This window comes from Clinocottus analis, unplaced genomic scaffold, assembly GCF_023055335.1.
Source record: "Clinocottus analis isolate CAN_PGR_092001 unplaced genomic scaffold, fCliAna1.0.p SCAF_9, whole genome shotgun sequence".
NCBI classification, from domain to species: domain Eukaryota; kingdom Metazoa; phylum Chordata; class Actinopteri; order Perciformes; family Cottidae; genus Clinocottus; species Clinocottus analis.
The window spans coordinates 6279423-6295995 of NW_027176251.1; the positions used below are offsets into that span (position 1 = coordinate 6279423).

The 16573-nt window shown below is 39.9% G+C and overlaps 1 protein-coding gene across 1 annotated transcript; it reads right to left on the reverse strand.

The window, feature by feature from the left end:
• Positions 1 to 2770: 2770 nt before the first annotated feature.
• On the reverse strand, positions 2771 to 3913 carry uts2r3 (urotensin-2 receptor 3). Its single transcript, XM_068570579.1, has one exon. The coding sequence runs from the start codon at positions 3911 to 3913 to the stop codon at positions 2771 to 2773; it is 1143 nt and encodes a 380-aa protein (XP_068426680.1).
• Positions 3914 to 16573: the final 12660 nt, after the last annotated feature.

Genomic DNA, 16573 nt, shown 5'->3' on the forward strand with positions numbered 1-16573 from the left:
TTAATATCCATTGCTAAGTGTCTTTTTTGGAAAGGGTTCATCTTTACACAAGCTTCACCCTCCATCTTCTGTCATTTCGGTACGACCCAGGGGTCCAAAAATCACCACTTCTCATATGAGGGCTCGTGATTTCAAACATATCTGGAGCTGGCTCTTTGTCTGCAAGAAATTCCATTTAAATGGACAAATGTGCTGAGAGGGCTACAGTTGTCTGTGAGAGGTGGATGGATATTGCATTAACTTCACAACAGAAGCGCCCCCTGCGGTGTGACCGCACAGGGCTCCGGATAATAACTGCAGTGGGAACGTTAAGCTCAGAGGTAGCCGGGACAGGTAAATGGAAACACATGCTAGGCAGCAAAGTCTACCGAACGGCTCTCCAGAAATGATGGCATCACCGTTCAGAGAAACGCACACGCTGCCTTGACGAATGCTTCTGGTATGCGTCTCTTCAACCTGATGGTATTACCGATGCAGCTTCCCCTGCAGCTCTCAGCGTTTCCTCTTCTCAGCTATTGTTTCAATGCACTTAATGTGCAAATAAATAAACCATTACTTTAGGTTGACTTTAGTCACATAATTCAAGTCTCATTTTATATTACATTTAATATGGAATCACTCAAATACTCCATACCTGGGGATTATGTACTCACAGAAGTTATTGCATGTCAAGTCAAAACACAGTTAACCACAGTGAAAAGAGCCTAATGGTTCTTCTGTGGGATTTGGTTGGCCAAAGAAAAACACCATTACCCAGTGCTGAAATAAAAAATGTTAACAGATCACTGAACAACTCTTTATCGACGCTGTCTCTTAATTACCTATTAATAGGTCTGGATTATTATTCAGAATCTGCCATTTTTGCTTTCATGAGGATGAATACGTTGTGCTTTTTTATATTCACGACTTACACCTGTTTTAGGTTTTCTACCGTGTTTTTTTTTTTTTAAATGAATACATTTTAATTTGCACAAAAAAAAGAAAACTTCACCATGAACAAGAATTTGTTTAGTGGAACAATTTGACCGATTCAATCACTTTTCTTTATGGTTTGTTTGTGTATTCATAAGTAGATGCATACTCTTTTTAAAGAAACGCTCACATCCATCAACAGTTGCAGAAAAAGCTTTAGAAAGTGAGCCTATGACCTGAATTTAATTTGAATTACAAGCCATAACATCTACTGTCACTATTAATCAGAGGGAGATTTCTGCAATATGTGATTGATGAGTTTATGACGCACTGAAGTCTACCCAGATATTTTATACTGAGCCCCGTCTCTTCATTTTGGTTCACTTTCTGCAGGTAGTTATTAAACCTTTTGATCAAGTATGCAGCATATCCAACAAGTAACAAATAGGAAAAATAAAGGGTGAGAGACGGGAGACAACGTCCAACAAAGACCTGCCGCACCTGAACCAGGGACCCTACACAACCACATGGTCAGCATGTTAAACCCCAAACTCGAGGACCCCCCCTGTCCGCCCTTCCTCCTCTAAGGAACACCGTGTCTGCTCTGATGATACCACCCCCCTCTTATCCCACCATTTCATCCTCGTCCTTATTCCTTTCTGTCGAACAACAATATTTGCTCATCTGCGTCAAAGAGCAGCAGTGCACAGACACACAGCCAGTGAGTGTATACACAAGGCCGGGGAAGACCTTCCAGAGCCACTGACACGCTGACACAGACACACAAACAAAAGTATGGATACAAGGTTTTCTCTTTCTTTTTTGTTTTAGCATATACCTCACCCTTTACAGCTCCTTCTCAGCTTTCTTCGGCAGATCTCAGGTCTGTTATTGTTGAGCTCTGAACATTTAAATGTTGTCACTTTCGCTCCTTCTTTTCCAATGATCCAATCACACACTGAATTACAGAAAGAATACTCTTTATTCAGGGCTATATATTATGCATTATTATAAACATCAGTTACAGTCAACAGACGTTGACGCCATGCAAAGCATTGCATGAATCAAAAATAATACCTACATTTTCAAACCCAACATGCACGTCATGATTATAACAAATTATATTGTTTTAGATATGTTGGGGTTCAGGCGAGGCAAACAAAAGACTGTTTGATCCATTCAAACATAAATCGTTAAGTCAACAAACTTTCTCAGAAAAATGTCCCAATGAGGTTCTGACCAGTTGCAGCGAGTTGTTGAAACATTTTCTTTGATCGTTCTCTGAAAACAAGCAGAAGTGCATCAGGGGTTTACTGGAAATGCTTTTGCATGCACAACATATAGCACAATCTTTGCACTCGTACTCTAACTGTGTACAGTTCAGGTTTTTCGTTGACTAAACCATTACTCTCTGTTAGTACATTTGTGTAAATTACTTTGCACAAGTAATTACTGTAGAAGGCATTTTCTTACTTTACCAAAGCCGCAATTATAATCTCATTAAAACCTTTGAAACCAAATAATCAATATGTAAAATTGGTTTCTATACAACAATTATTACAGACACATTATTTGATATGACCAGCAAAGTTTCGAAATGGTTTTCAGATAAAGCATTATTTATGCGACGCATCTTACAGAGATCGTCTTTCTGATCGTCTCCAAACAGGAAGTTATTTTAAAAAGCATTTATTTATTCAAAGTGCTATCATTTACTTATTTCCTTAGTTTATCGACTAAGGATAAATCAATGGCCTTTGGTGCCTATAATGAAACTCATAAAGCATTCATATAGAGTACCTTGTCACACATGTATGTACACTCACATTATTGTCTGCTTTTGGAAACACATTACACACTACTGCAGCGGACTGCTCTTACGAGAGAGCTGATTTGCTGATGTCAGCGTCTGCCTGTTGCGTCTTTGCTTTCCAGTCAATAGTGTGTAGAAGAATGGATTCACACATGAGTTTCCATACGTCAGTCCTGTTAGGATCCGATTAACTGTCACCTGTGTCCCTACTGGTACGGTCCGCAGCATGTCGGGCTTGTAGAGCGGCAGCAGCTGCCAGATCCAGAAAGGAAGGAAACAGGCCCAGAAAGCCAGGACAATACCCAGGATGAGGAGCAGGACTTTAGGTTTGGGGGCGCGAGGAGGACAAGCAGTGCTGCTTCCACTGGCCCAGGCTGGCCTGGTCTGGGACACCCAGTACAGCCGGCCGAGAGTAGCATAAAGTGCTCCGATGGCCAGCCCCGGACCAAGAATGCTGGTGCAGAAGAGCACGCTCAGGTAGGCCTTGGAGCTCTGCTCGTCCCATGCAGGCACACACAGCTGGCCTTCCTGGTTGTCCCCGTCCTCGAGGTGCAGCGTGATCATCATAGGCAGACTGAGAGCCACAGCCAGCCCCCAGGCCAGGCCGACACGCAGCAGGCCAGAGGAGTTGGAGGAGGAGGTGTGAAGGGGATGAGCCACAGCCCGGTAGCGATCCAGACTCATGGCGGTGAGAGTGAAGATGGAGGCGTGCATGGTGAGGAGGTCCAGGCTCAGGAGGAGGCGGCAGCCCGGCTCACCAAAGGCCCAGCCGGACGCCAGGCTGTCGTACACGATGAAGGGAGCGGTAAAAAGGTAGAGCAGGTCCGCAAAAGCGAGGCTGAGCACCTGGAGGTGAAGAGAGGAAGAGGGGGAGGAAGAGGAGATGGGGTAGGAGGAAGGGGAGGAAGGGGAGGAAGAGTTGGCGAGGCAGGATGGTACAGGTACTCTCATTAGGCAGCAGGTCGGGCCTGCTCCACGTCTTCTCCTGCGCCTCAGAAGGAGGCCCATTGTGTACAGGTTTCCTGTGATGCCCAGCAAGGAGAGGAGGGAGAGGAGGCAGCAGAAGAGAGCTGTGGACGCCAAGCTGGGGGACGGAGAGGTAGAGGGGGAGGAGGAGGGCACGGAGAAGTTGGGAATAATAGAGAAGGTGTACGGGGATGGCGGAGGCAAAGAACCTGAAAGATTCATGTTGTAAATTTCTATAACGGTTCCAATGTTACAAGGATGGCAGCGATGAAAATGTTAGATGTTCTGTTGATGCAAAGTAAAAGATGACAAGATGAAGAGGAGGGAGGTGGGTTGGTTCAAAAGGAAGAAACTGGTAGAGAAGAGAACAAAAATACATTTAGTTATACATACTTTCTTCTTCTACTCTCTGGTTTCTTGAGCTCTTATTTGTTTGAATAATGACTTGGAGACAACAAAGCTGAAAATGATTTGGATCTCTGCTGCATGGTGATTTATGTGAATCATAACACCAGATAAAGTAAATAAAGTCATATAAACATGCAGTAGAAATGAAAATGTCAGCAATACCACGATGGTTTATGTTTTAGCTGAAACCTGCTCTGGTTGGCACGGCATTCACAGTTTTATAGTTTCACTGGGAGCCAGGCGGGCTGTCATGGTTTTAGTAAAATAATTGGATTTTCTGAGTAGGAGGGCTCCGACGGAAGGCTGTAAATCTCGAAAGCTCCAAATGCTGTTACCTTCTTGAGGTCAGCAGTCGGACAACAATTAGGCTAATTAGGAGACAATATGAAAGAGAGAACAAGTTTGTTTGGTGCAAATTAAATCCAAATTGTCAAGTTTTAGTTTAGATCTGAGTTTATATTGTGCGTGTTTGCGCATTGGGGGTTTGGATGTGGACCTGTGCGTGAAAGGCGCAATGGGGCCGACTGAACTGTTCGACTTCATATTATTTTATTTTTCAAAGATAAACTGACATTTTCAAAGAGTTTGCAGCCTCATAAAAATAATAGAGTGCAATCTATTTTACGATGTGTTATATTTTTGGGGCAGTCGCGAAACAATTGTAATTTTTGACCGAGACTGATTTTTTTTTATTTTTTTAAAGAAATTTAATCTACAGAGACATCAAAGCAGACGCGGGGTGCCCGACAGAAACGGCCTGTAGACACATGGTGACCCTGCTGCCTGCACCGGGGTTAAGAGCTCCTGTTGAACTGTGGAGGAGCAGCCGAGCCCCCGCGGTGAGCGCGCCTCCACCTCGCCGGCTCCCTTTAAATAACAGCTGCTGTGTCATAGCTATTCATTACGGCACCTTGGACTAAATATACGAATAAAATATAGTCTTTTGATCTGTTCTATGCGTTAGTTTAATACATTATCAATAAAACAAGGCCTGCTACAACTCCAACGCTGAATAACTCCGTGCGCATAGGCAGGCAAATTCAACATGATTTTGAAAAGGGCGCACTGTTGGCAATAAAAATAAACAAAAAAACTATTTAGACCACCTAAAATATCAGGAGAGAACATTGGTTACTAAGCTGTAAATCGCCTGAGTAAAACGTTTTATCCGGAACGTGTTTGGGCCCAAGACGCGCGTGGCGTCCTTTTAGGCCAATCATCTGCACATTATTTCTATTGATCTGATGGTAAATATTCTGTGATTTCGTGAATAATTCGGCAGCTTTATGTTCCTAAAATGTAGGCCTACCTTAAAAGAGTGAAATCCGAGGCACTGACAACATTATATTCCATGGATTAGTCTGGTGAAAAAACTCCGTTCCCATTTTAAAATATCCGTCTGAATACTTCAGACACGAGATTAAAAGTATATCTCCTGGAGGAGAATATGTGGCGATAATCTGCCTCCAAACTTCTCTGCTGTCTGTCCTGCTCACTGTAGTCTTTGATGTGTCTGAGTTAACGGGAGGGGAGTGTGTGACTGGAAAGGGGTGGGATGGGATGAGGGGTTTATCCTGCATGCTACTGAATATTAATATGGAGATGTGTTGGCCTGAACTGGGGTCTTTGGAGCCCACATTTGTCCGTTCATGTGAAACTGAACAGTCATTGGAATATATAACATAATCCGTACATTTTTCTGTCCAACAGTTAATAGCAGGAGTCTTTTTGGCCTTCTCAAACGGGGTTGTGGTTGTTCTTGTCATAAAATTATACAATCCAGGAAGAGAAACGTTTTAGAAAAACTTTAAATGAATAATGAACACTAGCTGTGCTCAATCATTTAAAATACAAATAATTAGTGTGTATTTTTTAATTCCTGTATTTTATGGATATACGTCTGGGAGATTGAAAGTAGATATGATCACGCTTTGAGTCTCTAATGGTTTCAATAACTTTGAGCCAGATATAAATCACACATTGAACTTTCTGCTACGACTTTCCAAGGAAAGCAAGAATCTGACCATAAATGGCATCGTAACACCATATTTTGGCAAATAATCGTGTGCATAAGTCACAGACATATGGCCACTACGTTAGGTTTTGAAAGCTACCAATTTATTTTGATGGAAATCATAAAACCTAGATTCATTCAGTAACATTGCTGTTAATGTACTTTGATTCATAATGTATTTCACTAAAGAATGTAGTGAAGTAGATAAACAATAAAGTACATTATTGAACTATTATTTCCTATCTTAATGACTGACCTCTGTTTTAGTCTCTCAGCGTGAAAGACAGCCTGGTTGTTACGATAGCAACGACACTAAAAACAAAATGCCGCGTTGAGCATGACATCACCATGACCCTTGATAATATTGAATAGAGGGTTACAAAGGTCACGACCGGGATGGTCCCATTAGAAAAAGAACGGCAAGTGATCTGTGGTTCCTTTCTGGACTCTGGAGTGTTTGCCTTTAATCTACTTCTTCAATAAACAGAGAATAAGCTATAGGGACAATATATATTGGATTAGTGGTAAAGAAATCACTCCTGCCGCCAAAAGGTCAAGGAGTTACTCCCCTAACAGAAACGTTCAATAAAAGGCCATGTCAAGTTGTCTTTGGCACGACCCAGTTGGCGATTAGATCTCATTTTCTGCTTGATATCTGAAAAATGTAATTATAAAACTGCATGGTTGATTCTTCCAGTAAGCTTGAATTTGACTCTGCAGAGTTTAGACTCTCTGTGGGGAAGGCAGAGAGTCAAACATATCCCGAGCCAGCATATCATCGGTATTTGCTGTCATTTCATGACGCACTGCAATAACTAATGCTCTTCAACTCCTACCCAATGTCAATACCACATCAGCTCATCACATCATGTTCAACCACAAGGCGCCTCAAACCCCCTCGAGGGATGCATACGATGATTTGGTGCTTAAATTTAATTCATTATCCAGTATACTTGCCTGTATCAACATTTTTCCATGTCAGAGAAAAGTTTAACTGGTAGATCTAATAAGTGGCCTGACAACACCACAGAATAAACAGGTCTTACAGCAGTTATCAAAAGCAGCTTGCAGTTGCCTGTATACACCGGGTTGTTTTTGGCCTGGCCCTCGGAGGACCTACAGCTGTGGTTTGCCAGCTTCAAGAGGCTAAACAACTTGGAAATGATTTAGTTGTGACTAGCCAGTAAAACGTGTGGACTGTCAGCCTCGTGGTGGTGGCGGGGAGGCCACGTTGGCTGCTTCATACATGTGCTGGCGTACATAAGATAGACAGAGACAGGCTGTAAAGATGAGAGAGGGAAAGGGGGTGGGGGGCATAGCTATCCCCACGGGGTGTGAGGAATTTGAACAAATACCTGGCACAGGCATGCCAAAATAGAATGGGTGGGGGGCATGAAGGCACGAGAAGCCAAGTCTCCTTCATACAAGGACACGGACAGGTACAACAACTTCTTTGATGGAAATGGAGAAGGAGATGAGTCCCAGGTGACAAAAAAAAAAGTTGTAGTGAAGTTATCAGGTGCAGTGGGTCTCTAATTTACATACATAGAGGAAATGGAGCAAGAAACATAGATGGAGTGTGATATTTGGAAATGGATATTGCTTAACTTCAACCTGCAAATATGAAAAGTAAAAGGGTTGAAGGAGAAGGAGTACTGTGCTGTTTATTTGTCTTCGTCAGAACACATCAATCTCAGTCTGGACACACACTTTATATAATTTCTAATTACATTTACTTGAGCTATGGGCTTTGTTTTAGTGCTTTGACGTGCAGCGTGTGTGTTTCCCCTATTAATTATCCTGCATCCATCTTTAGTATGCAAATATATACGTGAAGATGAAGGCGCATAGAAAAATTACTCATTTGCTTTCCTGTGCTGATTACAAATGAAGCTTTTAAAATGAGGACTGGGTCAGTGATTATTCCTGTATACAAGGGGTCGACTATGTACATTCATAGTTGTCAACATGATGAACTGTATTGCAATTTTTTAAATGATTATTATATTAAATTAATTAGATTTTTTTGGTTTGCCTTTTTAGGTTGTTACATGAGTGATTTATGGAAATAGTCTGTCTTCAAGTGCCGTACAGTTTATATATATTTCTGTTGAGTTTTTGTTTTTTTTAAATTGACTAAATAATAACAGAAATAATATATTACCAATATTTACAGGTGGCTAGTGTTTAATTCTTTGGCCATATTCACTGTATAAAGAGGCCTAAAATGTTATTTACATTTTCAAGGAATCTTCAGATTTTATTTAATAGTCAAATGTCAAAATAAATTTGAAGAAAATGTCCATTCACATTTTGTTTAAGCCCAACAGTCCAGATCCTCAGAATATTCACCTTACTTTGAAGAAACACAAATAACCGAATTATTTGTGAAACTATAATGAGGGAATGTTTCGTAATTCAGCTTAAAAATTATTAAAGTTGTTGCCAATTTTAGTTTTGTTGTTAATCAGCAAACCAATGAATGGATTCAGCTTGATCAGCAGCTGCAGCATCACAGTCGAAACCTGTGATAGAACATAACAGTGAATGGATTACGCTGAAGTCGACATGACATTTCATTACACTAATAGTGTGCTTGTCACATATAAATGTTTTCTCCATATTATATATATATATATATTCTGAGTTTCTGCACCTGTGAGTTTCAGGATGTCAAGAGGCCAAAGCGCCCCCGAGGTGTCTTTGTTGCTACTGGGAGTTCACAAGAGGTTGAGCATGTAAAAACATAATGGAGCTTGAGATCACACTCGCACTCCCTTGAAAAAACAGCCTTTATTATTCTGTATATCTTCATCTATTTATGCAGCCCACCCAAATGAAGGGGCTGTAACACGTCCAATCAACGGGTAGTCACAGTTTGACAAACGCCCGACACGTAAACATTAACGGCTCCCTAACCTTTTCCTGGCCGTCCTTGCTTTCTTCATTCATTTCGTTAATTAGCTTATACCCATTTCGTCTTCAGTATTGCTGTCTTGATTAAATGGGCGGACACTTTCTTGTTTGTGACAAATGGTTGTTGGACCAGGCTGATTCGCAACTTGTGATGAGTTATTGATCCCTTCCCCCCTCCAAGCTAAGAGTACTGTGTCAGACCACCCTAAGATTTACCTCAAGTCATTCCTGATGTCCTTTCCTTACATTGTCTTCTAACAAGTATATTTAAACATATTTTCATGTCTTCATCTCCCTTCTGATCTAGGTAAGCTGTATTTTAGATGATAGAAAATAGCAGAGCTCGATATTTTAGTGAGCACAAGACTCCCAACGCCTTGTTTGAAATTAAGGGGGTCGTTCTTGTGTTGGCCCCTGAAGTAAATCTGCAGAGGGCAGACGCCACATTGAACAGATATGCGCTTACCTCTGAAATCTCAGACATTTGGGCCTTGTGTGACCATGACATAATCTGGAACCTTTTACAAGAAACTTCTGCAAAAACTAGATCCGCCTCTCACAGGCAACACCTGGAGCGTCGTCAGTGCAGCCAGCAGGGAAATGGACTCTTGCTTTACAAGCAGAATAGTTGAGCAATGCCCTTCCCATGATTCACGAGGAAGAGGTGAAAATCCTAAGTCATGAAATAGACAAATGTGAAATGACACTTTTGCATCATGAATGCTAAATTCAACACGTCACACTCTCTGAGTTCACACACATTTTTTATTTTTTTTAACTTTAAAGGCATTTCTATCAAACCCAATGTGTACGCGGATATATTTTCTCTCTTGTCATCCCTGTTTAGCATCTTTCAAGTCATAAAACACCTCAAGGTGTGGAGTCGTGCTCCTTTAGTGGCTGCACAGCTGCTGATATTCTAGCTTGGCTTGTAATTAGGCCCTCAGAGACCAGGTGTGTAGCCCCTGGTCAACCTGGAGCTAATCACCAGTTTAGAATAAAAACTTTCAAGCCCTTAACTGAGGATGCCAAAAATAGTTTCTTTCTGCCCACTGGTGGCTCAGGATCAGTATTGCATCCCCACGTACTTATCCATTATTCACAATGGACTAATGTTTAGGACACACACAGGCTTGCTCTTGGTGTGTCCACAATAAGGATGATCTCCCTCCCCACTCTGCCACCATTCTGCAGATATTCCCTCTTAACTCTACAAAAAAACGTCAGATTAAAATCATATCAACTGTCCAATTTACTGTTGAACAATAAATGATTCATTGCAAATCCCACTCTGTGAAAGGAGCCCGTGGTTGCAGCTAAATAGTGGAAATGTCGGCTCACTGTTGAGCAGTTAGAAACGAGCGCTGCTGGTGGTTTTATGCTTCATTACCAGTCAAATAAGTCAAAAGTTTTTCTCCAGATGAACACATTTCTCACTGTTTATTTTAAGCTGCAACAGTTTGCTACAATCAAATCAAGTCAAACTTTATTGACATGACACAGTAAACTGATTAACATGTTCTAAATGTATATTTGTATGCTTTTTTCATAAAATGTACACAGATAAACAAAGAGATGCAGACAGATGATAATAATGTAAACTGTGGAAACAAAGTATGTGGTTGCCAATACATCTCATTTAAATTTGAGATGGAGATGAACACGCAACAAAGGTGCCTTGCCATAAAATTGCAGTTTGGGTTTAAACCCCTAGTCCACCTGCTACGCAGTGACCATACTTCAAAAAAAGTCAGGTTAATATTTTCCTTGCAACAAAAACAAACCAAGAAAGCATTCGCAGATACAGTTTTCCCCATGTTTGATTTGATCAGACCAAACCGGAGGTGCCATACCGTTACTTCCTATTCTCAATGTAATCTTCATTAACAACATGCTGATAGTTGTTTCTAACCTCACGTCCGTCATCAGTGCCCCGCTCCATGCCACTTGCTGTCTGCCCCCTCTTCCCGATCAGTTTTCCACTGGGTCAATTACAGTTTGTGTTTTCACTCAAACACTTATGCAATTTAAAAGAACAGAGGGTGCAGATAAAGATGATCTATTACATTGATTTGTGGTGCCAGCAAATGTTCTTTTCATACAGTGAATGCACAGGGATGTTTACATGTTTATGTTGGTTGAATGTTGTGGCTGCTGCATTACGTCTCTTGGTTGTTTTTTTTGCTTTCTGTCATCTTCAATCTGATCTTTATTTTCATAGAATGACAGAGCTCATGACATCATAGGTCACTTCTTGGGCGCCTTGACGGAGATTAAATCAGATTAAGTATTAGTAAACACACATTGTTGCTCTGTCTCTCTCTCCCACACAAACCCACACACACAACTCTGTAATCATGCTACATTGGCTCTGGGTATTATGTTCCTCCACTTTGTCTCTTTTTCTTCCGGTCTGTCTGCACTTCACATTTACATTCAAATTAGTTTTATTGGCATTTATTCGCCAAACCTTAAACAATATCCCAATGACAAAGACCCTCATAAAACTCTTAGTAAAATATTAACATCAGCATTCATCAATACAAATGAAAGCATGTTTAAATTGTAACAGTCAGATCTAATAATCTCACACGACAATTCAGTTACTGTAACACAACATTTAAACGTGCACAGACAACACTTAAAAAAAGGTCATTCAAAGGGTAAACAAATGTGTGTTTATTGAAGGGAAAGTAATCCAAGAGATATTCAATAATTGTTAATTGTTTCATTTTCACGTTTAAAAAAAACATATCTATACTCAGTTAGCCGTCTGTGTAACAAGTTTGATTCAGTATGTCAGTTTGACCGGAAATACAACTTTTTTTTATTTTTTTTTAACAAACAATATCGGTAGAATAATCCAAGATAAAGAATCCATGTGTATTACACATCTAAACTGTAATTTAACCTTGATAAATCACACAGGATGTTGTCACAAGGTCACTCCGGCAGTCCAGAGAGGCGCGTGCCTTCATTGGGGGCAGATAGCAGCGCAACGTGTGGCGCTCATCCGCCACCTGAGGGCTCGCGAACAGTTGCCAGGACCGATAGCAAGGGACAGCTCGCGCACGGTCTCTAATCCGTGTTTTGTTTAGTTTTTTTTTTATAGACCACCAGTAACTCTGTTAAAGAAGGGACTTAAAGTAAACTGACGTCGTCACCTCGCGCTGAATTCACGGGAGAAAAATGTCAACGACTGGTAAGTGCGGACTGAATTTATCTGCGCAAGAAGTTGTAAAAGCAGCTCTTTTGGGTAAAAAAAAAAAAAAAGAAAGATGATTTTATTATTATTGTTATCGATGCCGTTTGTGTTGTCCGTAAGCAACCTGGGAACATGAAGTGGAATTTAAAAAGTATAAACTTAGTCTTCATTTTATTCTGAAAAGCACCTGACAGAGGTGATGCAATTTAAAACGTGTCTTTATGAAACGCCTGAAATTTCGACTGTTTCTTGTGAGTTTAGTTTTGTAGAGTTGGTGTTCGCCTCAAATGTAACTTGAGAATAGGTGTAGTTCTTTACATTAATAGGATAAACACTCCTCGACCAAAAAGGATGCTCAAACGTGGTTTCCCTCCATTGTACTATATATTTGGACATTTTAAGAATGGCATTAACATCTAGCAAAAATAAACCTTATTGTTATGCATGACTGAAGGATGAAGGACAAAAAAAATCAAAAGATGTTACTGTCGGGAGTGAACAATGAAGACGAAGAGGGTATTGAGCAGATGAGAGCTTGATTTGCCCTGGTTTAAACTTTAATCCTTTTTTGGTTTTGTGAGTTGTGTGAATTTAATATAAAACACCGATTGAAAAAGATTCATAATGAGAGACAAACATGTACAGTACACATGCACATTGATTTTGAAAGAATGCTCTTTCGCAGAGGTTTTTTTTTTTCACAGAATGTGCTCTATGGTAGGAGTCCTATGAGTTAAATTGGATGGCAAGACACTGCTGAAGGTTTTTTAGAGAGGCACATGCATGAGTTCGGACAAAAGTGCAGAATTATAAGATGACAGTTGTTTCTCTTCTCGCTGACTCTTTTAAAAGGTGCTCATGGTTACATTTTGTAAGACTTGATTTGTATTATGAATCAAGCCTCAGTCAACACAACATGCTATCTTTATTAACGTTGATATAGTTTTGGGGAAACAACAATTCAAAGTATGTAATGCAATCAGCAGGTATGTGATGGTGTTACACTGTAATCTAGCAATTTAGTGTTGCCCTTTCATAAAGTTAGGGGACATTACAGATTTTAAATAAATAAATAAATGATACATGATAAATGATCCCTTTCATGGGTCAAGCTCTAAAAATCCTGGATCCTACACCTTCCATAATACAACTCAATAGCATAGTTTGCGAGATGTTGGTAAACGCCCACATCCAAAACGTCATGCCCCATTTAGTTTGTAGGCTATTTTTATTCTAGGAGTGAACAATCTTGGGGGGGATTTAAGATGTTCAGAAAAGTGTGAGATAAACTATGTTGTGATAGAGCCTTGTGTAATACAATATCCGTACACCGATATTGAATTCGGCCATGGTTGTGTCCTTTTACTCGCAACATTTTGAATGCTCTGATTTCTACATTTTTGCTGTTTTCCAATAGGACAAATTATGATGTGTAAATGCTCAGACTTCCCTTAAAGACTGGAACAACGTCTAACTCAGGCCCTATCTCTCCACTTACGTGTACTACGTTTAATGTATTTGCAGAATATTTTGGTCACACATTTTCACAATTACAATGGCAAATGTTTTCTTTGTGTTTGTGCTGTTGTTTAAATATCGGGAAAATAGCATCACTTAGTTAGTTGCTATTCGGTAGATTGTGTGAAAGCAGCTGATGCAGCCATGATCTGTCCCCAGAGAAGCAACAACACTTCAGTAATTTGGGAAGGATTTACACTTCAAGTTTATGCCAGCTACGACAAACTGAAACTTCTACTTATTGCAGTCTTGCACAACAATTGTAGTTAAATAAATGATAGTACCTTTTTGAAAAAGTTACATTTTGTTGTGAGATCAGCGTGATGTTAACGGAGCTCCGTGGTCGTGCATTATATTGCAACTGACTTTCTAAATAGGTAAAAAAAAAAAAAAAAGATTTTATGTGATAATTGGACAGAAAGCCACCATGACAGTGCACCTATTGAAGATGATGTAAAATGAATGGGAATAATTCTAAAGAAATAGCAGAAATCTGTAAAAAATAACAGTTTCGTCCAATTTAAATAATCTAATTAGTCTTAATTGGATACTTCTCAATGTTCTGAGAATTTTTTTTAATTAGGAAAAGAGTTATGCAGAGTTTTAACCAACCCGCACCATCTTAACTCCCCAGATTAAAATTCAGTCGTCATCACACAATGACCTCGATCACTGCACACAGCTGAGCGAGTGACGGCCGCTGAAAAGTTTCAATTAGATGGAATAAGGCCCAGTGCCAAGATGACAACGCACTTGTGCTTATTATCAGATGTGTGTACTTGTACATCTATATTTGTGAGCACTCATTTGAGTTTGGCCAGTCCTCACTTTAGGACAGACCTTCAAAGAGCCGTTTGAGGGTTCAAACTTGGTTTTAGGGTGAGGGTCAGTGTCTATGTTAGGCATGTAGTTGTTATGGTAAGGGAGTAACAAACTAACCAAACACAACCACATGATAATTCTCGTTGTTTCTTGACATACACTTATAATACATCTATACTTTTGTCAAAATTCTAATTCAAACCTATTACCACACTTCGTCAAAAATGTTTTATTTTATTTGTTGTCTAAAAATCTATGCAGTTCATAACAAAAACATGCAAACAAATGGTCCATCATCTTCAACGTTTAAAATATAAATAAACAGGCACATTTGTGAAAAATTACCACCATAAGGAAAATGTTCCCTCATGTTAAGTTATGACATAACATCCATTACTGGTGCATTGGTGCTGCAGCTCCTGCAGCGTATGAATGATGTCACCAGATCAACACTTCACTAGAACTGTATTGATCAGATAGGATTTCAGCAAAAGGTCCCTGCAAGGTATTTGTTTGATATGCACAGCTCTGACAGCTGTTGAAATAGCCCAATTGTACACATTAAACATTATTAAAACCCATGTAAAGTTTAATCCAATGATAAAGTCTGAACTGAAAGAGATGTAGAGAAAGAAGAGAGCGATCCATGTGACACTGATAGAGAGATCCAGTCTGTGCCCTGGTTTCTAACCCCCACTGATCAATGACAAGTATTGATGTCCCCGCATTTGCATTGTGCCATCGCATTGCAGAGTTGAGGAATTTTATTATACACGTTATTATACACTGCGTACAGTGTCAATTAAACTCTCCATCATGAAACGATCGCATCAAAAGTAATGATGCATAAAGATATGCCATCAATATGCCATCAAGAGCAACATTATTTTATGGACATTGTACTACTAAAACTGTTGTTTATGAAACAATTAAACAGGAAATAGGACAGATGCCATGTGACATGGTTGGTAAATAGAGTGACAAAATGAAGAACTTATCTTATTCAGTGCCTTTTTCAATGACACTGCAATCATATTCTGCCCAAATCTAATCTGGCCACATAACACCTTAATATGGTCGGATAATCTGGATATAAAGAAGACGAGAGAGAGAGAGAGAGAGAGAGAGAGAGAGAGAGAGAGAGAGAGAGGAGAGAGAGAGAGAGAGAGAGAGAGAGAGAGAGAGAGAGAGAGAGAGAGAGAGAGGAGAGAGAGAGATGAGAGAGAGAGAGAGAGAGAGAGAGAGAGATGAGAGAGAGAGAGAGAGAGGAGAGAGAGAGAGAGAGAGAGAGAGAGAGAGAGAGAGAGAGGAGAAGAGAGAGAGATGAGAGAAGAGAAGAGAGAGAGAGAGAGAGAGAGTGGAATTGAAGTGGATTAATGTGGATGTTTTGCTGTAATTTCTGGGGGGTTAATGTAATACAGTACTCAGAATCTCTGCTAATTCATGACAGTGAGAGTTGCAATACAATTAGACAAGCTTCAACAACGTTGTCTTTGCACTTCCTAACTGCTTGTGGTCAGTTTTGCTCAAACATCAGTAGCTATTTTAAATAATCCACAAACCCTGGATGATTAAACACAATAGCTGTTTCATGTTCTATTTTGTGCTGGTGATGTTCTTTAATTTATTTAGATGCGTCTACAAGATGATGGCATTTTGGAGGTACTAAAAACACAGGAGTGCAGAATGGTTTTTAATAGAAATGTTAACCCCATTTATCCCCTAATCCCTTTTTTGACATCCAAAGGACTTTTAGACTTCGTAATATTAATGGGTAACTAATGATAATTAGTTATAAAAAAAAAACATTTCTGTTTGGAACAACCTTGAAAGGCCTTTTAGCTACTGTCTATAAATGTTGTTTATACTTTATAATGTGTGCTCTGTCACTTTCAAAAGCATCTGGATTCTTAAACGTCATTACATTTATCTTCCTGGACGTGAAGTGAAAAGTGAATATGAAAAGCCGTTCCTATACAACATCTTATCCGAGGCTGGT